Here is a 27277-nt window from a genome sequence, read left to right on the forward strand (position 1 = left end):
CTAAAGTCAAAGCAAACAAAAAGTGTTCTGCCAGGCAGCCCTTGGTGTTGTACCCTCTCCTGGAGGCATATTCAGTGCACACAGACTCCAAGATGAAATGCAGAGCTAACTAAGTTCTGAGTTCCATCTCTCCTTACCACTTTCACCAGTAATTGTTCTGCTATGGGTAATTCTGTGCAGTAAGTTAATGGAATTACTGTGTTCATTTTGGTTTACAATAAGCAGAATGCCCTGTCCCTGCACTTCTGTTGAGTTCATTTCTAAAATAGAAAATCTGAGCTATGGTTTTTTTCTCCACATGCACTTCCTGGCTTTTGCGTGCAAGTCAGACATTTTATTTAATGTCCTGTTTGCAGCATTGGTACTGGGAGGAGAGAGGGGTTATGTACAAGCTCTGATGGATGAAATATTTTATTCTAATGATATTTTCTTTTCTGTACTTTGGTGTTTTTTCCCCTAACATCCGAATTGTTAAGTCAGCATTATCCTCTAGTGTCTCCTTTGTGCACCTTGCCCTTCCTGAGGAGTGTTCCTGGCCATGCTTTTCACCTCTTCCTGCCCCACAGGACATTGCTGAGAACGGCTGCTCGGCAGTGCCGGAGGAGCCCCTGCCAAGGACAGCACCATCGCCCCTGCCTGAGAAGAAGGACCCGAAATTAAGAGAGGACAGGAGACCAATCACAGTGCATTTTGGTCAGGTAGGTCTTAGTGTAAGTTGTTCTCCATCATGTGCCTCAGCAAGAATAGTTCAGAAAAGTCATGATAACAAATATACCAAATGCTTCATTATCTTCAATCACTGAACTGTGCTGTTTTAGTTTTATTTCTGTTCTATCTGTTTAAAGGGGATTTTAAAACCTGCTTTTTCTAGGGTTTGCAGATTCCTTTTGTTTGAACTATGATTTTGAGGAAAATAAACGATGAGTGAATGGGGGAAGCATAAATATTGTAGCAATTTTAGAAACTATTTTGGAGCTGTTTTAGCATGCAAGGTGCTTCAACTCTCAGGACTGAGGGTGTAGAATTTAAAGCATCCGCTGCTATCTAGCCAGATCATTAGTGTCAATATGGGATGTCCAACTATTAAAGCATTTGAACATTCTCTGAAAATTAAATGCGATGAACTAAGATGGAAAAATCAATTAATAGCTTGTTAGCGTGCTCTGTATTCAGTATTGACAGCTGAGCTGTTCACGTTAGTTACTGGTGTAATGTTTCTTTTGATATGTCTGCGGAACAGAGAGTTTGGGGGTGGGGTTTGAAGAGCTGGCTATTTAGAAAATGTTGTAGTTGCTGTGATTTTCATGGGAAAACATCCAGTGTTTATTATCCGTTTGCCAGTGTTCCCCTATTAAGTATAGGCTGACTCAAAAAATGACATGATTTGTGTTCACTGTTCTCCTTTCTTTTGTTGTATCTATTCTTTACACTGTTCTGACCAGAAAACAGGAGGAAATATCTGATTTCTTCTAAGAAAGCAAAGTGTAAATTTAAAGCAATTGTAAAACATTATAAAATGTGAAGCAAACCAGTTTTAGAGAAGTATCTATGAATAGAAACCAGTTGGTGTGCCTGCACTGACTGTTCAGGTATGAGATGGGGCCACCCGAGGTCTGCTCACTGCTCAGAGCAGTGTTGTCTGCATCATTTCAGAATTAGATTGATTTTTTTCAGTACTTTAACCAGTGTGCTAAAAGTAAGTTCTTGGAGACTTTTAAAAAATCTTTCTCTTCCAATTAAGTATTTTCAGTAGAGACTTATTTTTCTGTTATTTTCAGTGCCACTACAGTTGAGAGGAGTTGGGGCTACTGGAGGAATGCAGCCTTCTAGCTCCAGCAGGGACATGTTACATTTCATTTGAAGCAGTCAGAAATCAGATGATATTACAATTTTTTTTCAGTTTTTCCTTTCGATTTTTGTGAACGATGGAGGGTTCAAACATGATGGTAGATTAATGAAATATATATTTGACTGGGAAGTGCAAATTTAAATTCATGAGGATTTTTTAACAGTCACTTTCAAATTTTTTAATGATCACTTTTCTGTGTTGGAAGAAACACGCATCAGCTTTCCTGACCCCTGGCTGTGGGGAGAGGCTTGCTGGCTAAATGCTTATTGCTGTCAGCACATTACAAATGCTGGTTTCCAAAAACCCATCTGACTTAGCAGTTGTAGGCTGTGTGACTCAGCCTCAGTCCTGGCGTGGGTCTGCTCCTTCTGATAGCCCAATGCCAAAACAAAAATGAAATCATACGTTCATTCAAAAGGAGAAGATGTTCAGGTTTATGAAATATAGATTAAGGCTTTGGGGAGGAAAAAAGCAGCAACATTTACTGTATAAATGGGAGATGGCTTCTAACTCGTGATTAAAGGCAGAGATTTTAATGTCACTTTTAACACTGTCTAGAATACAGAAGGTGGGAACAATTAAAAAGGCACAAGAACTCTGAAATAAGGGCTGTTTGTGCCTTCACAGCTCTTCTAAACTGAAGAGGATGAAAGAGGCTTTTTTCTCATTGTCAGGGGCTCTCTCGGAGTGCAGCATTGTGCGGCTGGCAGCGCGGTTTAAAATGCATGCATGCACTGGGGTCAGGGCCCGGCTCGGGGCGGGCGGTGCAGGGAGCCCGGCCCAGCGCTGCAGAGTGCTCCGCCGCCGCGCGGGCTTTAATTGAGACGTGCTGTCAAAGTGACAAACACATTTGCATACAGTCTATTTATTTTCCTCGGAAAGGTCTGCAGTCTGCTGTTGGTTGAACATTCTTAATCAGCTCGCTGTAAGTGAGCCGGCAGCGAGCTGTCCTGCGCTGGTGCTTCTCTTCATTACATGACAGATTAGCTAAAGGGGGATGGGCTAGCGAGCCAGCAACAACCTTTAATTTTAACTCATTATCTCTCACCCTAGAGTGAGGGAGTTGCTGGCTTTTCCAAACACGGTTGTGTATCTGCAGTTGTACGGCTACAAAAAATATCAGTAAAATATCTTGAAATGCCTGTAAAAGCACAGCCCCTCAGCTGATGGCTCACCAAAATTTGGCAGTAATTGGCTGACTGGGGGAGATTCTGTATGTCCTGGCTCATCTTGGTGAGTGGTGATCAGGCATCATAGGAGAGCCTTGTTTATTATGGAATTGTTTGAGTGATCCTTTCTGCAATACTGAGACATTGTGGGAATGCTCCCATTGATGGTGAAAAGAAGGATTTTTAGCCAGATAGCCTGGGGCAGTATAGTAAAGATCTAAACTGGAATGTTCTTAGTAAGACACCATCGTGGGAGGGTGGGACCACTGCTTTTCCTGGGTGGCACTTTACATGCTTTACCCAGGGTGTACCTTTCTTATTGATCCCTGCATCAACCAAATACAGGAACTATCACCAAGGGCTCTGGGACAACACAACTGTACTCAACAAGTAGCAGGAGCAGTACAGGCAGCTTATGGTTTAATGGGTGGGGAGAAGAGGGAGCAATTTTCAAGCCAAGGCCAAGATTCAAATGGGAGGTTTGTGGTACTGAGTAGTGCTCTAAGTTTGGGGGAAGAGTAAGGTTAATTGTTGTGGAAGATCCAGTGTTACAGGGAGAATCTCTTGTGGTGCTTGATGGACTTGATGATCTTTCCAGTCTTTTTCAACCTTAATGATTCTATGAATGTCTTATTCCTTGCTTTCTGCTGGTTTGTTGTGTGAAAAGCTGACCAAAATGTCCTTTAAGCATCAAACACCTGCTGCATATTCAGTTGCCAGAGCTGTCCTTGGAATCCTTTCCAGTGTGCCAGGCAGGGCAGCACTGGGAGCCCAGTAAGCCCTGCCTGGGGCAGAATGGGACACTAATGCTGGTGATCTGTGACTCGGGGGGTTGGGCTCTTGTTGCCATGCCCACGCTTGCACCTTTTAGGTAGAACACGTGTCTATGTTGTCTTTGACCTGTTTGGAGAATAGACACTACACAGTGTCATGGTGACTGTTTTGAACAGGTTCCTTGTCCAAGCAAGCAGTTGTTGGGGCTGCTTTGGCAGGACCCGCAGAGTTCATACAGGATTGGTACCTGTGCCCAGTCTTCCCACCAGTCTGGGAGAGGTGGTGTGAACACGCAGGATGAGCCCAAGGGCTTCAAAATCAAACCTACGCTTAGGAACATTCCTCCTTAGGAGCTTTCCCACAGTCAGTAGCACCCCTGATTTAGTACAATTAAACCAGCAAATGATAAGCTGCCAGAAACATCACTTGTTGTGATGTTTGGGAAAGGGAATAATTTCATTAGAAGCAAGTGATCCTGGCAGTTCTGTACAGCTCTCTAATTGTGTCTATTATAATTAGAATGTCATTTGTCAGCTTAGCTGGGTTTATGTTTTCTATGGCTTGTTTTTATTTACCAGCAAATGGGATACTTAATTCCATTTATGCACCAAAAGGTGTAAAGCCTAAAAAAATACAAAAGACTCTTCCACATATATCTTTAGTAGAGAGATTCAATCATGTTCCATGCTTGATGCAAACTACAGAGAATCAATGCTCTGGGGACTAATGTAAATAGTTATGAGACAAATGGAAAATGCATTAATGTACTGAAGCAGCTTGTCTGACTGTGGAAGGACTTCTCTGGGTTCTCTCCCTGGCTTGTTCTGACTGCTGTTAAACTCTTGCAGGCCACAGCATGGAAATTGCTGTCTTATTTGCTGTTTTGAAGCCTTTTGCTGTAAATGAACGTGTTCATTTTTCCTAGTCACAGTGTGCACTTGGACACACAGAACAAACAGCTCTGCTTTGCAGGGCAGTGCTCTTCTTCCAGGAGATTAAACGGCATTAAGAGGTCAGGGGGAAGATGGGGAGAACACCAGCCAGCTACATTCCAGGAATGCAGAACTGGATCACTGAGGCCAGAGGCAGCAGAGGAGGGATTATCTCCAGGGTAAAAGGGATGAAGCAGGGAAGGGAGGAAGGCTCCTTTGCCAGACCCTGTGACTCCCTTCACACCCAGGTGCATCGGAACAATAGCAGATTCCCCTGGATCACAGCAGGCATTGTGTGGCACTGAGGTAGAAACCAAAGGGGAAAGGGGAAAACAAGTTCATTTGCTAATATTCATGTAACTGTATGCTCTGGTTGCAGAGCCAGCCCTCCTCTGGCCACTCTGAGCTCCTTGGACAATAGCAGGACCTTCATTAAGAAAACGAGCCTCCCTTCCACTCTTCCCCACAGATGAGCAATGTGGGTTCTCATTTCCTTTCTCTGGAGCCACATGGGGTTTCCTCCCTCTCTCCAATTGATTCTTTATGGATTTAGCAAAAGTACTAGTTGTTTAAAATGATTTTGTCTTCACTCCTTTCTTTGCCTGTTCCTTTCAGGAAGGAATTCAGTGTTGCTCAGTACAAGTCAGAAGACTCACAAGAAAAACAAATGTCTTGGCCCAGAAGCACTTGCCCATCTAATGTCTGCTTGAGACCACTCAAATGTCCCATCAGGTTCTCAGGGGACAGCGTTCTTAGTCAGAGTAGTAAAACCAATGTCAGTGGACAAGACAATGATGCATTGGATTGAAGTTGTGGTGTGCAGGATTAGCAGAGATGGCAATCCCTGTGGTGGGAGTTAGGCAGTGCCTGCCCTGGCCATGTGTGCCAACGTGGGACAGGTGTGAGCAGCGCCTGCAGAGCGTGCCCAGGGTCTCTGCCCCTCCTGCACCTGCTGCCCAGGGCTTCCCAGGGAGCAGGCACAGCTGGGTTCTCTCCAGCCCCTGCAGCAGGGGGGCTGGTGCTGTGCCATGCAGGAATTCATGCTTTGCAGTGAGACTGTGGCCCCAGACTGCATCCAGCACATGTATGTGTTCAGCCATGAAAAAGCACATTGCAGTGTGGCTTTCAGTGTTTTCCAGCTGTCTGGGTATTTGAAGCACTCCTTACACAGGGATGCTGGAAATGACTGTGCTGCCCTGAGAACTGCGTGTCAGTGCTGCACTGCCTGCACGTGTGAAGGGAGGGCTGGCAGAGCCGACCTCCCAGGCCTTGTGACAAGAGACAGCAGCTGTAACCTGTCTGCAGAGTCTCCTTGTTAGTCCTGTTCTGCTGAGGAACCCGTAAATATCTTGCAGGGAGGATCTTGGTCCATCACTGCTGGCATGTGGAAGGAGAGTTGTGCTTTATAAATAATACATACATAGAAAATAAATATATCAGTACATGCAAGGCTACCCAAATCACCTAGATTGACAACTTGAGGAGAGCTCACAGTGTCTTATGGGTGACTTGCTTCTCTATCAATGTAGATCAGCATCCAGAGGCTTCTTATGTATTACTTATGAAGTTGATATGTGCAGTTAGGCCAGAACTGTCTGAACTGACCTCTGGGCCACTGGATTAACCAGGAGATTAAAGAGAAAGAGTGTGTGAAACATATAATTCTTCTAAATGCTGACCCCACTGTGACTGTTTGTTTGGCCAGGCATTTTTTAGATTTGTCCTTCAGAGCTGGGCTGATGAATGCCACACAAAACAGTTGTGAGTGCCAGGCTGCAGATAGAGGGTCTGTGTCCTTCTGTGGGTGTGTGGGGGAGAATGTCCCCCCAGTTATGCAGCCTGGCTTGGTGAATAATGAAGGTGAGTGAAGCAGAGAGTCATTGCTGTTTATAGAATTCCTTAAATGAGAGACCATATATTTTTTCTTTTTTCTGTGCAAGTATTCCACTTGCTAGAGAGAAATAGCTGTTAAGAGATAATAAGGGATATGTCCATTTTCCAGCATTTTAAATCATGCAGGTTACATGATCTCTTTGATTTGAATTCCAGCATCAGGACCACAGAAAGCCAATATAAAGCTGGTAAAATGACCAGTTAAAAAGCACACACAAACCACTGTGGCTTTTTTCTTTAAATTTGATATTGTATTGCTGGATTTTCTAGTATTTTAAGTGAAAAATATATGTAGTTAGTTCCATGTTGACAATGTCCTTGAGGATTTGACAGTGAGATTTTCCAGCAGTTGCTCTTCGTTAGAATCCTGGTGGTGTTTAATAAGGCAGCCAAACTGCTGGCACCTCGGGCTGCTGTTTGTTCTCCGAGGGCTCGGGGCTGCTGCAGTAAGCACATCGACCAGGGCTGATCATTACAAGGGCGTACGCCACCATGAATAAAAATGTCACACGTTCTCCCATCTCACAGTGCTACAAAATGTCAGTCCTGTCAAACAGACATTGCAAGTAGCACTGAGCAGTCAGTACAAATTGGGAAGCTGAATATTCCCCCAGCTTTCTGATATTCTTCATCTGAAGCAGAAGAAAAGCAGTTGTTAACCTATTAGCTGTGGTTTTAAACTCTGCTGAGGTAGTAGATGGATAGGCTTTAACACATGGGGTCTGGGATAAATATATTCCTGGGGTCTGGGATTTTTTGCAACATGTCTCTCCATCCATGTATGTTGAAGAATAGACAGAATGAAAACAAACCACAGCAAAAATGAACCTCATTTTGGAAGAAGTCCTCTGGAAAAGCAATCATCTCAGTGAGATTCTCTTTCAACCTCTTGCCAGTTTTACCTCTGTGAATAGTTGTACAAAAGCCCTCCTTGCTGGTTTGCTGTAATCGAGAAAGGGTCTGCTTTGATGAGTTAAGGGAGTTTTCCTTCATGGCCCTGTCATTATGCAGCAATGTTATGGAGAGCTGGGGTTTTATTCTCCTTCTGGACAAATGAAGTTGTGCTGCTTCAGGGTAAGGCCCACTGTGTGGTGCAGTCCATAGGATGTGTTCCTTCCTGGCTTAGTGTAGTACCAGGAGCATCCCTGTGTTCACAGAGTTACCCATCTAGGATTGAGGAATGGATATTGTCAGTGTAGGACTCTGCTGTTACTGCTGGGTCCAGAAAAAAAGCTGGTGCAAAATGTGACGTGCAAAGTGGTGCCAAAATATCAAAGAAATAACAAGAAATTACACAAAGTCACCAGTGGTTGCCCAAGAGGACAAGGAGAACAGTTCTGTGTCACAGTGAGCATTTCAAAGAAATGGACTCAAAGTCCATTCTTTGTGTTGAGATTTCTTTGTTTTTTCTGATACATTCTCAGAACAAAATGCTGGTGTGTGTTTAGAGTAGTGAATGGTGATGAATGAATCCCCTGCCCAAACAGTGGTGAGTGCTGGAGCAAATTGCCAAGGAAGGCCCAGCGAGGATCAGGGCTGGGAAAGCTCTGCAGGGACCAGAGCAGAGCAGGTGGAAAAGGGATCAGCAGAACCCTGGCCTGCTCCTGACTTGTGTAGTTACTGTCTGCAGCATGATCCTTTATTACCCAGGGCCTCACTACATGGGAGCAAAATGGAAACAATGTGTGGGAGGCTTCTTTGAACCAGAGTGACTCTAAATTGAATTAAATATTTTGTGTTCTGCAGGCACCTCTTTGCTGTAGGAAGAGGTCCACAGCGGTGTTCTTATGGTTTTGGGATTTTGGCTTTAGGCATTGCTGCGTTTTTGCCAGACTTGTTCTACCTTCCCACTCTACAAATGTGGCTTGAAGAATCCCTTAAAACATGGAGATTATTTTTATCACAGGACCCAGCAGATTTCCATTGAAATATTTCAGAGTGTAAATTAAAAATATATGCTGTAAAGCATACACTTTTCCTGTCATCCCAGTTTGTGAGCTATACATATGGGAGCATGTAAAAAGCAGAGTGTGCTGTGCAGGGATCTGGCTGGATAATAAAACAGCTGCCTCGTAGATTACATCTGCTTTCTCTACTGAATCTTTTTAGGTACCAGACATTTTTCAGTGTTGTTATTTTCTCCCTTTTTTTTTTTTTTAATTGAGTGTTCAGTTGAGTCCAGCATGTTCTCCCAAAGTCAGCTCTTCAGGTCTCCTGCAGCCTGGTGTGTGTGAGCCTGGCTTCATCCAGCACAAGGCATCTCTCTGCCATGGCTGATTGACTTTAAGGTATTTTCAAGCCAGTCCTCAATTTCAGAAGGAAATAAGATATTAATCTAGAAGAGCTTTGCTTTGGAAATTATTGGAAACACCCTCACTGCTAATTGAGAAGCTCTTCTTTCTCCACATACTAACAAACCAGTTCTCATCTGGTGGTGTTTCCTTTAAGCATTTCCGTCAGCTTGCACTTGTTGCTTCACATGAACCAGCACCTCTGATTTCCTCACAAGGCTCTGTTTTGAATACCACTTTAAAAAAACCTCAAAAGACCTCCACAATTAGTTTGAGATAGTATATTCTGCTCACAAGCTGTTATGTCACAGACCAAAAATTATCCTTTTGTAATGTTTGCTTGAGTATAAAACCCTAAATAGCTGTATTGTGAAAGTTCCTTGGGTGTACAATAGCTGTTTTATGAGATGTGGGATCTATAATTTTTAAATAATATTTTGATAGTGTAAAAGTGAATGTAAGATTTTTCTTGCTCCAGCATCTCATAGCTTAAGTCACTTGTCTGATAATTAGCAAAGCAGTGCCAGATCCACAGTCATAAAAATGGCTTTCTGCAAATTTTCTGTCTTGTTGTTTCAGAAGTATTTAGAACAAGACAATTAAGCAAATATCCAGAGGAAAAAGATATGCTGGTAAACAGCTATTGTGAGAAAGTGCTAATTTAGACATTTCTCCCCTTCACAGAAAAAGCTATAGTACATATATTTAGGACCATACCTGGAATAGCAATTTAGCAGCTTTTAGCACTGCAGCCATGTGCTGGTTGGTGCCCATTCCTCCCTACAGCCCAGGTAATTAAGTTGATATTCCAACACAGCTTCACCTGCTGACCTTTTAGAAACAATGTGTTTTGCTGCATTAACAAATTAACTTCAAATCAGTGGCTCTCCCAGCACACAGAGATTTTGAACATAGCTTATCCCAGTGCAGTGAGGGGCAGGAGCAGCAGCACTGGCGGTGCAGCTCTGGCAAAGCCCCTGTTCCCTGGGTGCCTCCCCTCCACCCTTGGCCTGCTGCTGCCTGTGCTCACAGCCCTGTCCCTGCTCCGTGCAGAGAGCACTGCTGGCCAGGGGCACTTGTGCCTTACCCTGCTCTGAGATCTCCTGGGGCTCAGCAGGGCACGGTGTGGTGCAGCACGTACAAACCTCCCAACAAACTCCATTGCTGGGAGCGCTGCAGTGATAACAGGAATTGGAATTGGAGTGTTGGCTTTGCCTGTGTTGCTACAAGCACCGAGGTCGCAGTTCTGAGAGTTAACACGATGCCTGGTTAGAAGTCCAAGATACAAAAAAGTTTCTTCATCTTTAATCTTTTCCCAAAGCAGCATTTGTATGTGTCTTTATTGTGGAAATACATAGAACTATTTTTTGATCAGAGATGAAAGCTTAATCATATGTGGTATTTAAATCTCAGCTGGAAAAAATAATCTAGTGACAGGATAAGGATATGAAAGAATTGGCTCTTGCAAAGGAGTAGTTTATTGTAATATAAATATGTAGAATATTTGTAGTGTGTTCATTTTCACTCACACAGAACTAAGATAATATTTACACAAGTAGTTTTGGGTTCTAGGCCATCATGATGCTTTAAGGCCTGATTTGTAATTGTTGGTCACTTAGGAGTAAAACCCAGGACAGGATCTGAGCGTAAGCTCAGCTTTAAGTGCATGAAAAGTTTCACTGAATTGGGGTTTTTTCCTTGCTCTTACATGTCTGGTTTGAGGCCTTCTCCATAAGTTTTCACAAGCACTAAAATCACTCAAGATTTTAGTGAAAGTGTTTTTGAGTATCCTGGTTTCCATTTGCAAAAATGTGGCCTAGAACACTTGCACCTCGAGGTCCAAGAATCCAGCCTGAAGATCTTTGCTGTGTCAGTCCATTTTGGCTGTCTGGTGCTGTCCCTGCTGCCTGTGGTGTGGCAGGAGCTGAGTCCAGCCCGCCATGGGTACCTGTGCTGCCAGGGCACATCACAGGCCGTGGGGTTTGTCGCTGCTTTGGAAAAGCAAAGTAAGAAAAAGGGCATTTTATGAGGTGAGTATGAAGGTAAATCACGTGCTGTCACATGCTCATGCTGCTTTTGCCAGGACATCAGAGGTGTTTCCATGCAGGTTTAATTTAGTCTCCACTTTGCTGCAGCAGCACAGACTCCGCCCGCCGCGGCCACCGCCCCCAAAGATCCAGCGCTCCTCCAGGCCCGTGAGTAGCTGGGGATTGTTTCACTGCCACAGCTTAACACTGCCTGAGTTACGCTCCTTGTAGCACTACTAAACCCTGGTAGTTTGGATTGTCAAGCTCTGCACAGAAGTCATGTGTGAATTATGCTCCTAAACTGCCTTCTCTCTGCTGCGGCACAGCCCTGGGACCCGCGGTTGTTCTGCTTTTCTCTGGCGAGCCCTGCAGCTCTGGGCAGCTCTGCAGGTAACTGGGGCTGCTCTGGCCACCTCTGGTTTGACTTTTGCTGTGGTTTCTTACACACAAAGCCCTGCTAGACTGGCTGGTGGAAGTTTTTAGCCAGTGAGCTTTTGAAGACTTGCACTGAACTCAAATCTGAAAGGAAGCAGAAGTCTGAAGACATAATATTATTCTTTGCAAGTTATGCTTTTAATTCATTTGGGATGCCTAATTCTTCTCCATGTATGAATAGACTTGAAGAAAGCGAGGTCAATCTTTGGCAGTGGAACATTGGTGCCATGTTATGGATGGCATACACTGGGTAATTCCATGGTGTAAAAGGAGGCCCAGCAGGTTGGCCAGAGGAAGGGACTCCTCCATGGAAGAACTGCACAGAAATTACTGGCAGTGCAGTGCCTGTACGTGTTAAGTAGGGACACCTTATCTCAGCAGTTTTCCCCCAAAAACACTCACTGTAGGACAGTTTGTACCTATGGACTACCAGAATGGCATTAAGACTGGACACCCTGCTGGGTCTGCACCCTGCACCAGATGTTTGGTTTTGTTAAAGGTAAAGGCAAGAAGCATCAGTTTAGGAGGGGTGTTGGTTTTTGGCACAGCATTGGAAGGTATTTATGTATATTCAGGATTATATTCAGCTTTATGAATATAGTTCCCCCCCCGAGATCATCTTACTTCTTGCTTCCTTATCCATATACATACATGCATAAGAAAGAGAAAGATGCAAGTTTTCAAATCTGATCTTGCTAAAACTTGTTAAAATGTGTTTTGGATGAGCAGGTAACTGGTTAACAAGTGCAACTGGGTATGTGTTTTAACTTTTGATCTCTGGTGCATGTTCCTGTGTGACATTTCAGTGGCATGTGTTTCTCCTCTGTCTTTTTAACTCTGGGTGTTTAGCTTAATAGAGTCATTTTAATGGATTTTTTTCCCCCTGAAAATTTCTGTTTTCTGTGTTTAAAAAATAGCATTGACTATGATTATGTGTGTTCCCTTAAGTACAGTGGGCATGGGAGACCCTCCCAGATGTGTTTCACTAGGATCAAGACTTTCCATGTACTGTGGGCTTCCTGTAGTGTTCCCATGCCCTCGTGTTCCACATTTGGCAGGTGTAAGGGGGCATGTTGTGATTCCTCTGTACCAAAGTTGCTGAATTGTATTGTTCAAATGGAGTCATTTATTATGTGGAGATCTTGTTAAGACTGTTTAATCTCCCAGCTGTAGGGTATTAATAGTCCTCATTGTAACATGGTTGGTTCAACTGTCTTTGCTCCCAATGTGATTGATAAAAGGTTGGAATGTAATAATGAAAGCTCCTGTTGTATTCCTCTGGCTGTGTCAGTAAGTGGGACAGAAAGGCTTCATTCATCAAGGAGAAATTCAAGATAAATGTAAATTATTATAATCAATCCCAAAAATATGCTTGTATCAAACATACATAAATTTGTTGTTGTTCAGAACTGTTATTTGGCTTTTGGTAGTTGCAACACATTTCTGTATGTGTAAATAATACTTTTTGCAGGCTGTTTTTTCCCTCTCAGGCTTGGCAGCTCCTACAGAGGTGGGTATCAGCAATTGATTTATCCTGGCCTTGTACACAAGCACTAAAGGGGGTGACCAGGTCCCTCTGCTCTTCCAGCCAGGGCCACATAATACCAGAATTCCTGAGAAATCCTTTGTGCTGCAAGGAGGAATACATGGCCACTAGTGCTTGCAATATGAGTAATTGCTGATAATAAAGCCAAAAACACAGACCAAAGAAAGGTTAAGGAAGCAGAACAGAGATGTTCTTTGCATTCTGCTGCTTTGGAAATAAGTGGTAGTATTATGAAAGAGAGAGGGTTGTTGCTTCTAATTAATGGAGGTCTGTTTGGATTAATAGTGGTTGTTTGGAAACTTTATTCAATTAGAAAAAGTTAAAATATAATAATTATGCATTAAGTTGATGGGGACAGTAATAAGCACATTCAACCCTTCTGTCCTGGAAGTTTACCTTTTTTCTTTTGGCTGTGTGCTCACGTAATTGGATTTCTTTGATATTTTGCATTTGATAAGCATTTAACCTTGCCTCTGTGGCTATGTGAGACTCAAAATCCATCAAGGAATTGCCTCGATTCCTGGCTTTTCCCTGCAGTTCCCCAGGAACAATGCTCTAAATGCCGCTCAGCTTTGTCACCTTGCAGCGCGCTGGGCTGGGGGCCCCCGAGCCACCCCAAACTCTCACCTCTGTCCCTCCCCGGCAGCACACCCAGCCGAAAGGTGAAAGTGTTCCCAGCACGCTGACAGGCCAGCTTTACACATCAGCTCCCAGCTCCCATTTAATTAAGCAGCTTTGCTTTCTTCCTCTCTTCCCCTCTCTCCTTGGCGCTCTCCTCTCCCGTTCCTCCTGGCTGTCGCCCCCCTCTCCCTCTCTCCTCTCTGCGCTCTCTCCGTGTTTTATCAGCCCTAATGAAGCAGTATTCTTCATCGATCCTGCTGATTGCCAGCCCATTCCTTTTGTTTGTTGGCACCGAGCCATTCTGCTGCGCTCTGACAGCTCAGCTCCTCTAATTAGCTCTGTTGTTCTTTTCCCCATGTTTCGCCACGTTGCAAGTTCAGATGAAGTTGCCACAAACTTAATCCTTCCATTCCTGCCATAAATTCACATTCTTAAGCTGTCTTTATTGTAGAGAGGAGCAGCCTTGTGTGGGGACTGATCTCCAAGACCTTAACATCTGACCTTTTCATAAGCCCTTTTTCCTAAGAAATAGTGGCAATACAACTCTGGATTTCTTCATCATATCTGCTGTGCACCATTTCCTTTGAAATGAAAATTCAATGCAATAATGCTGCTGCTGTTTTCTGCATACTGCGTGTAGGGCAGAAGCACTACATGCAATTTGGTGGCTTTCTCCTGGCAGGAGAATTTGAGGTTTTTGTACCTGTGCAGAAAAATTAAAAAAAAAAACAAAACCAAAACAAACCTGGAAAGTCCTGCTCCCCCAACAAATATTTTTTTAAAACTTACCTAGTCACTCCAGAGCACTCAGGCTGTAGGCCATGAACATCTCCTTTCTCTTGTGCCTCTTAAGGAGCACAGGCTCTGGGAGGTCAGCAGCTGAATTGTATTCCCACCTTTATTTGGGTTTTTGGCCATTTCTGGTGAGATAAGCATTGAGCTGAGCCAACAGATCCGACTCTTTTTCAGGTAGAGTTGTACTTTCTTAACAAAACACACGAAGCTCGTGTGTACAGTCTGCCCTGATGCTGCAAATTCCCTCATTTGACTCACAGGGATAAGTTCAGCACAGAATTCCTCAGTAGTGTAAGCTAGCACATAGGCAAACTTTGGGCTTATTCCTTTCCTTGAAATAAGGCTTGTTTGCTTGTGGAGATCCTGGTCAGAAATCAAGCTGAATTTCCATACATTAGAAGGTGATGGATATGTATGTGAGACTGGATTGGCAGCAGCATCATCTTCCACAGAAAAGCTTTGGATTTTTACTTACAACAGAAGTCTGACTTAATACCAAGAGTGCTAATGACAATATGGCTGGCAAGGGTTTGTGTTCAGCTGCTGGAAGGAAGCAAATTTTTGATGAAGAATGAGCTGGTTTTCATGTTAAAACATTTATCCTAAGTACACATCTTCCCTGATAGCCTTGCACAGAAGTCCTCACCTGGGAGCAAGCGGCCAGAAGGGTCATGGTGCCAGAGCTGAGCCCCACTGCCAGTGCAATGTCCAGAGCACATGGACATCCCCAGCTTTTCTCTCACCACTGACTGCTCAGGGGGAAGCTCACTCTTAGGGAATCTTTTCTGTGAAATTCAGCCTGCACCAAACAGGACAGGGCGAATAGCAAACAGTGACAAGCATATATGTTTGGTTTGCAAGTCCTGGGGCCATGTGGTTTGTATCCATCCTTTAGATCCATTGATGTATCCACACTCATGTGTAACATTGTTGTGGCACCAAAGACAAAGCAAGGCCCAGTGGAAGATCCCTGTAGGATACTGGTGGTTCTCCATGTGTTGTCTGTGTCTGCTGTTGGATCAGGGCAGTGTTTGATGAGATGTCTCTGTGCATGTCACAGGTTCGCCCCCCAAGACCTCATGTGGTTAAGAGGCCCAAGAGCAACATTGGTGTGGAGGGCCGGAGGACCACAGTTCCCAGCCCAGAACAGTAAGTACTGTGCAGCTCTGCTTCTCTCTGCTGGCTCTCTCATCAAACTGTGTGTTCAGAACTGGGACTCACCAGAGGAGACATTAAAAATACTACCGATCAAAGTTAGATTTTAACTAAGAAAAAAACTGATTTTTAAAAAAATATTTTTGGAACATTGTAGAGAAAGTGTGAAAAATCAAGTAACCAAGGTTTGCTTATGGAAACATTGTGGTTTGCCAAGTTAGTGCACTCTGATCAGCCTCTTCAGTGAAAGTTTTCAGGTTTTGGAGGTTTGTTAATTTCTTTGTTGTTTTGGTTTGCACTTTTCTTTCAAGGAAATTGTCAGTTCCAGCCCTGCAGCTGCAGTGTTCTTGCCAGGCTGTAGCTGGAGGATGCAGAGCTGGTTATTTGACAGTGATGGCCGAAGGGGCTGTGTCTGACTAGAGTGCATTAACAGGACCGTGATGTCTGAGTGAGCTCTGTGGTGAGGGTTTCTAGGGCTTCACTTTGCACAGTACCAGCAAATTTATCCCCCCTTTAGCTGTGCCAGTGAAGGGGGAATGTTCCAAATCATCTGTGCTGCCCCAGCCCACTACTCCTGGACAGAAGGTGTTGGTTTCCAGTGTCTCACTTGTGCATACCAGTACAGGCATGTTCTGTTGCCTCAGGGAGGCTTTTTCAGGCACTTTCACTAATGTCACTTATCCCTTGCAAAGATGACAAGGGGTGTGTGTTACAGACTCCTGACTGTGCCTGAGTGGAGTTAGCAGTGGGCCCTCAGGGGTGACCCTGGCCAGGGAATGGATGCTGTGAGCTGTGGATGCTCTCAGCTGAGATGTTCTGAACTTGCCACCACAGCCCAAACATACTGGAAGGGCATCAGTGCATGGACAGCTCTTTGCAGCCATGCCAGGGTAGGGGCATACTCTGTTTTTCGCCTAAACTGAACGGTGATTTCTCCCTTGCACAGGGGTATTTGTGCATTTTACAGTGGAATTTGGTTGCCCTCTTGTGGAGCAGATGCAGCTCCTGCAACAAGCCATGCTGGCCCTGCTCAGAGGCTGTGGGGATTTTTAAACTAAAAGCGTTTTTTTAATATTTAATCTGATGACTCACTGCATTTAGGTGGAGGATAATTGAATAAATTTAACATTTATGTGTGTTCCTGTGGAGGATTCTGCATGTTTGGGTTCAAAAGCTGTTGACATCCCAATGTTGCTCTCTGCTAATGTGTATCTTCAATTCCTGCCACTATCAGACAGCAGATAAACATAAATACGAATGGTAAACATTGTACCAATGCTGGAAATCTATTGTATTTTAATTATTTTATTTAGGTGTAGTTTATTGCTGCTAGTTTTAGTAAGTCTTTACATCTCAGCTTTCACAAGATACAGAATTTTCATGACAAGTCCATACACCCCTTTGTACCATAATCTCAATATTCAGGAAAAAGCAATACCATAATAAAATAAGCAAAACTAATTTTCTTATAACCAGAACATCCTTTAAAATTATTACAGAATTCTCCTTACTAATTCCTGTACCCTGCACTCCCATTTTCTATATATTTTTTTTTCTATCTCAAGTACATTTAGGTGTCAATTAAATTTGAAATATCTACATTTGTCAGCATTTCATTTTTGGCCAGCGTGATGTGCTGCTGATTTGTCCATGCATCCTGACACATGAAAAAGCTCCTGAGATGCAGATCTTCCTCATTAAAACGGAGCCCCCGCTCCGCGCTGCTGCCGGCGCCGTGGAGCGCGTCCCGTCCGCGTGGCGCCGGGGCTGACCGGGATTTACCGAGCGCTGGCAGCCCCGGGGCACGGGCACGGGATTTACCGAGCGCTGGCAGCCCCGGGGCACGGGCACAGGGCGGCACCGGGGGTCTCTGTGCCCCCACCTCCTTCCCGTGGACACCTGTTACAGAAGGAGAGGGGGAAGAAAGCAAGGCACTGGCTTTAACTGGAATAATGCAGAGTGTGATTTACCACCACTGGCCTCAGCCACTGCCACCTGTGAGAGACTTTTTATTAAGTAGCTCTGACCTGACTGTGAGTGAACATGCATTGGCAGTGGCAGCTCAGGCCCTCTTGGGCTGTTGGTTGCAGCATCCAACTTCTCTTTTCCCGCCCTAGTCTTTAAGAACTGATTCTCAGTTAATGCTGAGGAAAGGAGCACATACACCTTACTTGGCAAACTGCATTTCATACCAATCCTTGGACAGCTGAGGTTTTAGTCTAGAGTGAAGCAGTTTCAAATGTGAAAAATAGATACAAGAAGGAACTGGTGCCCTGGAGTCAGCTCCTCTTGTGCATCAGAGTAAATGTCTGTAAAGCAGAGAGGGAGATCTAATGTTTATCAGAGCTCAGAGAGCCTGAGGAGCAGAGCTGTCTGAGGAACAGAGAGGTGCCCAGCTCTGTAGGGAACGTGGTGGGGGAAGGGGGTTCCTGTACTGTCCCCTGCACTGTGGGGTGCCTACAGTCCCTTCCCTTGGGCACCCCACAGTGGCCTGCGCTTGGCACAGGGGCTTTGTTCTGTGCCTGGGCAGCAGAGCTCAGTTCCCTGCCCAGCTCTGCTGTGCAGTCAGTCGGGCTCAGGATGATCTGGGTCTCTGGAGCCCTGGTTTCTCTTCTCAGGAGCTGTCACTGTGACTCCATAACTTCCTTTTCTCTTCCTGTTCCCCAGCCTCGTAAAGCCCATGCGACACTATACAGTCTTCCTCTCTGAGGACTCCTCTGATGATGAATTTCAGCAGGAAGAGGATCCTGTCTCTGGCTTCTCTGAAAACTTTTTCTTCTCTGCTCCTTTTGAATGGTCTATCCTTCACTCTTTTGCTGTGGCCAGTTTCCAACAGTGGGGTTTGCACTGGGATTTGGAAATGCTCCTGGGGTCTCTGTACCATGCTTGATGAATGACCAACATTTCTCCTGCTTGTCTGTCTTGATGTTGAGCAGCATGAAGAAGCATCCTCCTGCATGAAACACTGCAGCACCACACAGCTTATGGGCTTCCATTGACTCGAGCTCTGTGGGATGTCACCCTTCCATTTGTCCTTTGTTCCAATACGCTGCTTGTCCTGTCCAAACCTTTCACCATTCATTCTTGTGTGGTGTTACTGTGCTTTTGGGTTGTCCTGTGAGCCTTGTTCCAGTGCAGTTACCAGCCTTTTCCTGTGTCACCTGTTTGATCCCAGCCTGTCTGGCCTGTCAGGTATCACATCCCTGCAGGTGTCCTCTGATGGCATTGAGCACAATCTGACAATTATACAAGAAGCAGGAAGTTTGTTTGGTCAGTTTGTATCCAGCTTTTGGATTTGTAACTTGTACCTTCCCAAGGCTCTGTAACTCTGTCTTGAAAGACTGTGTAGAGCAGCTGTGTCAGAACTGCTCACTGATGCTGTGGCTGGAGGGTTCTGCCCCTGCCCACAGTGCCTGTGGCAGGGGAAGGAGCACAGCCTGCCCAGGGTGCCCGTGTGAGGTGAGGGGAGCCCTGCCAGCCGTGGGTTCAGCTGCACTAAATTCCTATTGCTGCCTATTTGAATATCCCAATCCCAGCAGGCAGCTCTGAGCTGAGCCTTCACTGAATGTCAGCAGAGGATTTGTTATTTCCTAACCTCGCCTGCTTGAGGATTTCTAGGGGATGAAAGGTAGATAAATTGCATGGAGTTGCACTCATTCCTGTAACAGTGCAGCCACTGATTTGAGCACTGGAAGAGGGGCCAGGCTGCTGTGAGCTGCTGCTTCAGAAATGCACATGGTGCCACAGGCAGGCAGCTCCGGGCTGGGAGATGGACGGTGCCAGTCCCAGCTGAGCAGCTGAAGCCTGGCAGGGTAAGACCAGGCTGGAGAAGGAGGCTGCCAGTGGGACAGAGAGGTCTGCAGCTGCTAAAATCCATTGTGTGCTGCAGACACAGGTTCAGAGGCTGACAGGGAAGGAATCTGACTGCAGGCAGGTGGGATGGGGGGATCAGTAGGAAAGGGCCAGGAAATGTTTCCACACTCCTGTTTGGAGTGGAGGAGACCAGTTTTGTTTTCAGATATCCCTTGGGGGCTTGCAGGGTGACCCAGAGTGATGTGAGATTGCCCTGAGGCCATGTGCTGTTACTGTCTGCCCTGTACCTGCAGTGTCCCTGTCCTGCTGGGGCTCAGTGCGTGCTCTGTGTGTGCTGGGGAGGGAAGCAGGCTGGGCTCTCTGAATTTGCATGATATAGATGTATTATGATAAAATATGGAAAAGGGAGAAGGGTTCTTCCATAGGATGTATTTTTGCAGGTCTCACAAATATTTTCTTTTAATTGAAAGCTTGTTTAAATGCCACAGTACAACTGGCTGCCAGTCAAGTGCCAATCCCCACAGTCATGTGTGGCACTTGTTGTCATTAATTGGATGCACATTGTGCTGCTGTTCTCTGTACACACACCAAAATGCAAATGTGCTGGTTCCATTTTTTGCTGAGGTATGTGCAAGAGAAGCATCCTGCTAACTCAGCCTTGGCTGGTAATGTAAAGGAGGTGTCTCCATAATGGATTGTGGTGTTTCTTGATAAGATGACACCAATGAAATCATCGGAACCTGCACAGTGCTCCCAATTATTGCAGGAAAACACTGAGTTATGTTGTGTGCTGAGTTAGCTTGAAACCCAAGGATGTCAGAGCCTGCAAACACAGGGTGCAGAGGCCGTGCCCAGCCCGAGGGAGCCCAGACAGTCAGCATGGGGAGCTGGTGTCCCACTGTCCCTGGTCTGAGAACTCCCCCCTCAGCCTGGCTGTGCCTGCATGACCACAGCTTCCCTCTGAGCACCTCCCACTCGGCTCTTGCCCTTCTGAGCACCCTTGGGTGCCGGGTCCCCTTCTGCATGGCCCCTGCCCACCGCCTGCTCTGCATGGGGAGCTCTCTGAGCTATATTTGCCACTGGGGAGCTCTTTGTAACTCATCCAGCTCCTTAGGAAATTGCGTCCAGAACAAAGAATGAGCAATGTGGTGATTTGCGATGTGATTTTTGGTTGTGTGGCAGGCCTCAGCCGTACCGGGCGCTGAAGGAGTCGGACAGTGCCGAAGGGGAGGACGTGGGCAGCCCGGAGAGAGCCAGGGAGCCGCTGCCTCCGAGCCCTCTGCTCTCCAGCAAGGCCTCAGAAGTCAACCTCCTGGAAGACATCTTCCCCAGCTTGGAAGTAGAAGGCCAGCCTCAGCCCCTGAGCCAGGCCAAGAGCCTGGAGGACCTGCGGACACCCAAGGAGGAGGCAGAGCAGCGCTGCTCCTTTGAATACCAGGTCGGGGGGCTTCCTGTGCCCTGGGGGTGGCACAGAGCTCATTCTGAGCATTTTTTCGTATTATTGGGTAGATCCTAATAATATTCATCATTGTCGTCATCTGTTTTCCAGGGATTTGCTTATGTGTTTCAGAATTAATTTCTGAATTAAAAATGGCTTAAATGGGACTCAGTGATAAGTGTTTCCTCTGAAGCCTTTGCTTCTAAAGGAGGGGATATTTGCCCTCTTCCTCAGAATCTGTTTGTCCCATGGCCATCACACAGAGTTATCTTTGAAGTTGATGATTGACAGTGAGAATGAATAGTTGGTAATTTTCAGGTCCCCTGCAAACTTTTTTTCTTTTAATCTGGCTATTTTGGTCTAAGCATCATTTAAACAATCTCCCTCTGAAGAAACGGGATGTTTGTGACGGAACATTGCTCAGAAAGTGTTAAACTAAAGCAGACTCCAAGATCTTCATCTGACATTAAAGAAGCAAATGTCATTTCTACTTTATAATAATATTGATTTTAGTGTTACATTCAGATATTTCATTTGTCAACTTATTCCATGCAGCAATTAAGGCTTCTCAGCTTCTGTGCCTTGGACACAGGTTGTGTGCTCCTTACTGGGCTGTGACAGATGCACACCATGTGCCAGCTGAACAACCCCGTGGCAGCAGAGCTGGAATTGGAGCTGCAGAGTCCTGGCTGGTTCCTGGCCACACGCTGTTGTCCCTCTGCACTGATCAGCCTGGGGACTGATCCTCTTCCCTCACAGCAGCCTGAACTCACTTCCTGCTCTGTCTTGTGAGGACATCAGTTAGAGTTAATGCTTGTTCTTCTCTCTTGCAGAGAATGGATCTTGGTGTGTCTGAGAGGAACAGGATTGTGCCAAGCATGAAGCTGTCCCACCCTTACAACAAGCTGTGGAGTATGGGCCATGATGATATGGCTATTCCCACCAAATATTCCCAAAGCTCCCCAGAAAGACCCTTGGCTGCCCTGGGTAACATGCCCCCCATCTCCAGGAGACCCCAGAGCAGAGACAGTGGTCTGGCTCCTGCAGAAAAGGATGAATCCAATCCTGCCATTCAAGGGAACATCACCATTCCTAGGCCCCAGGGAAGAAAGACTCCAGAACTGGGGATCGTGCCACCACCACCAGCACCCAGGGCTTCCAAGCACCAGGCTCCAGCCGGGTCAGCGGAAATCCTCACCCCTCAGGGGCGCGGCCACTTGGTTTCAGATCTTATCCCCGAGCCCTTTGGGGCTGTGTCCTTAAAGCCCGAAGTGCAGCAGTCTGTGGGTTGCTCCTCCCGCCCATCACAGCTGCTGTGCGGCGCTGCCGGCAGCGCTGGGATGCTGCAGCCCGAGCGGGTGAAGGCAGAGGGCGCCGGCAACGAGAGCGAGCTCCTGCTGAGCCTGCTGGACCCGCTGAGAACCACGGCCTGGCCGGCCAGGGCCCCGCAGGGCTCGGCCCCCGCGCCCGCCTTCGGGGCCCTGCCCAGTGACTTTGTGCCTCCTGCAGCTGCAGCGTTTGCCCAGCCCCTGGGCTATCCTGCCCCAGCTCCACCGCCTTTTCTGCAGCCCTCCCCCAATCCGTTCACCCAGACGCTGCCAGGAGCCCTCCCGGTGTCACTGGTCAGAGCCCCCAGGGGCTCCTTTACCCCCTCCCTAGGTCATGCCTACAGCTCCAGCTTCATAACCCCCACTGCCGCCTTCTACCCAGCACAGAGACCTCAGCCCCCCATGGCCACGCTCTCCATGCCAAACCTGTTCAGCCAGGCTCCAGCTGTGCCAGCAGCTGGCTCCTTGCTCCTGCAGAGCCACAGCCCTTCTCCCACCAGCTCCCTCCAGCCAGCGTGTCTGGGTGCTCCCCCCAAACCCCGAACGTTACAGGTGGGCCAGCCCAGCACCAAGGTAGATCCCAAACAAGCCCTGGCTCTTCTGGCCAGTGAACCCCCTCTGGTCCCTGCCAGGCCAGCCAAGGGCTTGGAGTCAGTGTTACTGTCCTCAAAATCTGAGGAGACAAAAGATCCATTTGAAGATCTGTTAAAAAAGACCAAGCAGGACGTGTCACCCACACCAGGTAAGGTGGAGCAGCTGAGAAAGCGATGGGAAACCTTTGAGTGACACACCCCATGGCCTTGGTGTCCTTTTGGAAGTGACAGAGGGATTTTTTGGGTTTTTTGAGCCAGCATAAAACCAAGCATTTCTTTTAAGGAAGGCTGAGCCAGGACTGCCGCAGGACCATCGCTGAGCTGCAACTCAACACGAGAGCTTTTTGCCCACAGGTCAGAGTCCCCCAGTCCCAGTCCCTGGCACTGCTCTCACTCCCCGCCACTGAACCCTGGGATCCCTGCACTGACCAAAGCCTGAGGGGAGGTGGGTTGGGTTGGGGTGGGTTGGGATTTCCACACACAGCTTTTCAGGCAGCACTACTGATGCACAAGTTACTCCCTCCCTGTATTTTTGGTCCTTGGCACACCCGGAGCTTGACACAGCCCACTCTGCTGGGGTTCACTCCTGCCTCTGGGAACGGACGTCAGTTTTTCTGGCATTACACAGAAATACAACATTTTGTTCCCACATGCAAAGTGCAGCAAACCAGCCCACAAGTCACTGAACTGCTCCCTTGGTTTCTGTTTGTGCTCGTTGAACCCCAGCCGCTCCTGGAGCTGTGCTGTCACATGGACTTTGGTGGCACTTTTGACTCCCCCCCCCCCAAACACCAACAGCCAGGGCAGAGTTGTCACAGGCCTGGAAACCACAGCACAGAGCAGCTGTTCAGGGATTGGTCCTGCATCTCTGTTGGGAAACTGGAAACACCAGCAATTGTTTTCATTTTTTTGACTTTGTTTTTGTTAAATACATCAGAAAATAGAGGCCATAAAGAGTATCCTAGTTCTTATATATGTGTATCTTAATATTATCTATCAATATTATAAATTGCAGTATATGAATGGAATGTAACAATATCTTACATCTTACTTATTACAAAGAAGAGCAAAAGTGTGGGGCATGGAGGTTCCCAGCTCCTGAGTGCAGGGGAAGGCCGGTGTGCTGGGGCTGAGGGCAGGGCGTGTCCTGCAGGGGGATCTGGGCTCTGTGGGGCCTCGGGCTGGCCCCGCGAGGCACCGAGCAAAGGGGAGGCTCAGCTGGGTGTTCTGAGCCCCCTCTGGCTTCTCCAGACATTTCACACAGCCCTCAGCATCCCCGGGAAAGCTGCTGTCTCTGATCATTTCTGTTTCACTTCAGTGGTGCTTTTTTGGTTTGTTTTGTGTCTGGGCACACTCTGGTGTAAAACCTGTCACTCTTGCAGAGGGCATCACATCACCATTGAGCCTTTGATAAAGGAAATCATCTTGGACACATGGGGAAATTCTTGTAAAGCTTTATCTGATTTCCAATGTATCTATTTTATTCATGTTATCTTGGAAGTTTTCTTACTCTGGGGAATGGGAATGGCTGTCTCTGTGTTCAAGTCTGGGCAGTACAAAAGAAAAATAATATCTGAAATGCTGCCGGTTTTGGGAAGACCACAGTATTCCAGGAATATTCTGTTTCTGTACAGTGCTGTTCCTCTGGCAAGCCATTCACTTGGATTTGTATTTTCTTTTTGTGTTGAAAGACAGATGAGTTTAGTATTGAATAGTAAAATATTTAAAGTCTAAGATACCAGTTCCATTTTATTTGGATCAAGGATAGAGTTCAGAATAAGGATATGTAATTCAGTCTGGCATTTCAGAGCTCCTTTGCAATGAGCTGGATGATAAAACTGTCTGGCTTAGGGTGGGTGTGAAAGGGCACTGGACAATCCTGCCTGTACAAGCAGGGCTCCACAGGCCCTGTTTGAACTCAGTAATGTCACACAGTGACCACACATTGAGGAGCCCAGCACAGATGCCTTAAACCTCTCAGGAAATTCTGTCCCACTGCAGTTCATTTCCATCTCTGGTTACTTTGCTCATATTATGGATCATTTGGTAAGTCAGTTTTGGGGCACTGAAGAGTATTAACACCCATTTATTCACCCTTCACTTTATTTAGCACCTCTGAGATACAGGAGGACAAGGGGTTTGTGACTTCCCTCATTTCTGAAGCAGGGTTTGCAAGCGGAGACCTTTTTAGGGGTTTCTTGTAACATAGGAATTGAACTATCCCTAGGACAGCATTTAGGGATTTTTTGTCTTATTTAAACTCAGGAATGCCTAACACGATTCATTCCTGATAGTGCCAGGTATAAACAGTGCCAGTTCTGGTTCAGCCCTAGAAGGAATTTGGAAGCTTTTATTAATCCAGTATAAAAAGTGTTCCTGGTCTTACTCATCAGTGACTTTATACTTGACTTTCCATGTTCCTGTACTTGCCCTGTGTTTGGTATCGCTTTGCTTACTTACAGCTGCTTCCTGCCATAAGAAATGAGTTTATTTTAAAAACAGACAAGACAAGCCTCTTCAAAGTTTGTGGTGCATCTGCTGCTGCACAAGAGGTGAAACCATTTCTGTATTTTGTTCACTCTGGGTGGAGGCTTCAGAGTCCCTTTTCCCCCCATTCCCATCTCTTTATTGCCCATAAAGTCAGGGATTAATGGTGAAATGCAGCTCAGTGAGGTGAGCAGAGAGCAGAGCTTTCCCAGCTCCCTCCCTTAGTGTTCAGCAGCTCTGTCCTGCTGCTGGGCAAAGCTCTGCACCCTGGCCTGTGCTCACAGCTCTGGGCTGGGACAAATCATCACAAAATGAATCCTTTAACCATGAAGAGCCATCAAAGTTTGCAGCTGTGCAGGGGGTGTGGCACAGACCATGATCAGCCATCCAGACAGAAAGGTGTTCTTTGGGGAAAAACAGTCACAAGTCAACAACCAAGTCTGGTTTTAACCAAATTTTACTGTAAATTTCTTTTGAAGGACATTCTAATTATTTACAAATTATAAAATTTACAATTAAAAAAGAAATCAAGATCATAATCATTAACTACAGCAAGTCCAGTTTTGTGAAAAAATATATTCAAAAATGAAATATCAAAAGAAAGTTAAGTTCATTATTGGAAAAAAACAAAACCACCTTCCATAAATTATTTTGCAGAAATGCTCAAGACACTGACAGGGTATTTGAACACCTCGGCTAACACTGGCTTTGGGTGCTCGGGCTGCAGCCCTGAGGAGCTGCTGGGCACAGCCAGACCTGCCGGGGCTCCAGGGCTTGGTTTGTTCCTGCAGGGGTGGCAGGAGCTGCTGGGGCAGCTCTGGGGCTGGGGCTCTGCTCCATCCTGCTGCTGCCTCGTTTCTGTGCAGACACCACAGGGGGAGTGCAGCAAAAAGGCAGAAGCAGCACCTGCCCCGGGGTGCTGGGGCAGAGGTGGCAGAGAGCCCCTGAGCCCCCCTGAGGTTACTGCAGGCCTTTGCCTGGCAGCACAGGGGCCCCAGGGCTGTGCCCACCCCTGCTCCCTTCCCTCAGCCCAGGGAGCAATTCCCCACTGTCCTGGCACAGCTCTGCTGCCCTGGAGCCTCCTGTGCACAGGAAAACCCCCCTCACCTGCCCCCAAAGCCCCAGTGCCACAAGAGGACCGGGCAGTGCCACTGGCTCTGTTCCCAAAGCGTGCTGGGCCTCCCAAAAGAGCAGCTGGAGAATGCCCAGAGCAAAGCATGACAGAACAGTGCCAGCAGAGTCACTGCTGATGAACACAGGAAAGCAGCCACAGCTCCCACTTGCAGCCAGGGCATCCCTGGCACTGCCAGACACAGCTGGGATCTCACCTTTGCCTCTTCTCCACTGCTAGAGGGAACATGATCTTACTGACAAAATATTGTCTGTCTCCCACTCCTGTTTTTTTCTGTTTTCTAAAACTTTCATTTTTCTGTCAGCAGCCGCCTGTTGCAGAGACCTGTTCTTACACAGACACACCTGTTCTTAAACTAACACATGTGAGCAGTAGTTCCAGACCCCTCTCTTTGCTTGGAATTACAGAAATATTTACAGCTACAGTAGAAAAAAAATCCCAAAGCAGGCCAGAATAAACAGCATTTTCTTGTGGCAATGAGCTAAGGCAGGCAGGTTCCCACCCTGATTTTTAATAGTATTTTGGACATTAAAAAGCAGACACTGTTCTAAAATATTCCTTATTGATAGCTGTTGTGATTGTCCTGAAACACTAATGACTTTAGGCCTTACCTGGCCTGCTGTGCTGCATTTCCTTCTACAGTCTCTGCCACATTATGCTAAAGAAGAAACAGCACATTCAACAGCTACAACGGTAACACAGGAGAAGCAAAGCCACAAAATCAAACCCCTGTTATTGCAGTGGGAAGCAGAAGCTGTGTCACTTACACCAACCCTTGTTTGGGTTAAAAGATTGGCTAACTAAATTCCACTCTCCTGTACCAGCAAGCCCAAACCTGTCAGTCCAGAGAGGTCAGCTCTAGAACTCTTTCTTTCTCCCCTCCTCACCCCAGCAGGTACCACCTGATGCTCTCACAAGGGTCAGTTCCATGGTTCAAGCTGCTTGGGAGTGGTGGAACTGGCTCACACATGAAAACGTCCTCCTTTCACAAAAGTTAAA

At 46.4% G+C, this 27277-nt stretch overlaps 1 protein-coding gene across 4 annotated transcripts in view; it reads left to right on the forward strand.

Moving 5' to 3' along the window:
* DENND1A (DENN domain containing 1A) overlaps positions 1-24001 on the forward strand; it is a 145886-nt gene extending 121885 nt beyond the window's left edge. The window contains exons 19-24 of one of the 4 annotated variants that reach the window (XM_058818155.1): positions 567-698; positions 11047-11103; positions 15393-15481; positions 18155-18283; positions 20483-20738; positions 21572-24001. In XM_058818155.1, the coding sequence (XP_058674138.1) occupies positions 567-698; positions 11047-11103; positions 15393-15481; positions 18155-18283; positions 20483-20738; positions 21572-22852 (1944 nt within the window). In that variant the 3' untranslated portion in view covers positions 22853-24001. The remainder of the gene's footprint in view (positions 1-566; positions 699-11046; positions 11104-15392; positions 15482-18154; positions 18284-20482; positions 20739-21571) is intronic. The other 3 variants (XM_058818153.1, XM_058818156.1, XM_058818154.1) reach the window with 3 other exon arrangements.
* Positions 24002-27277: the final 3276 nt, after the last annotated feature.

Source organism: Ammospiza caudacuta, chromosome 21, assembly GCF_027887145.1.
Source record: "Ammospiza caudacuta isolate bAmmCau1 chromosome 21, bAmmCau1.pri, whole genome shotgun sequence".
In the NCBI taxonomy this organism is placed as follows: domain Eukaryota; kingdom Metazoa; phylum Chordata; class Aves; order Passeriformes; family Passerellidae; genus Ammospiza; species Ammospiza caudacuta.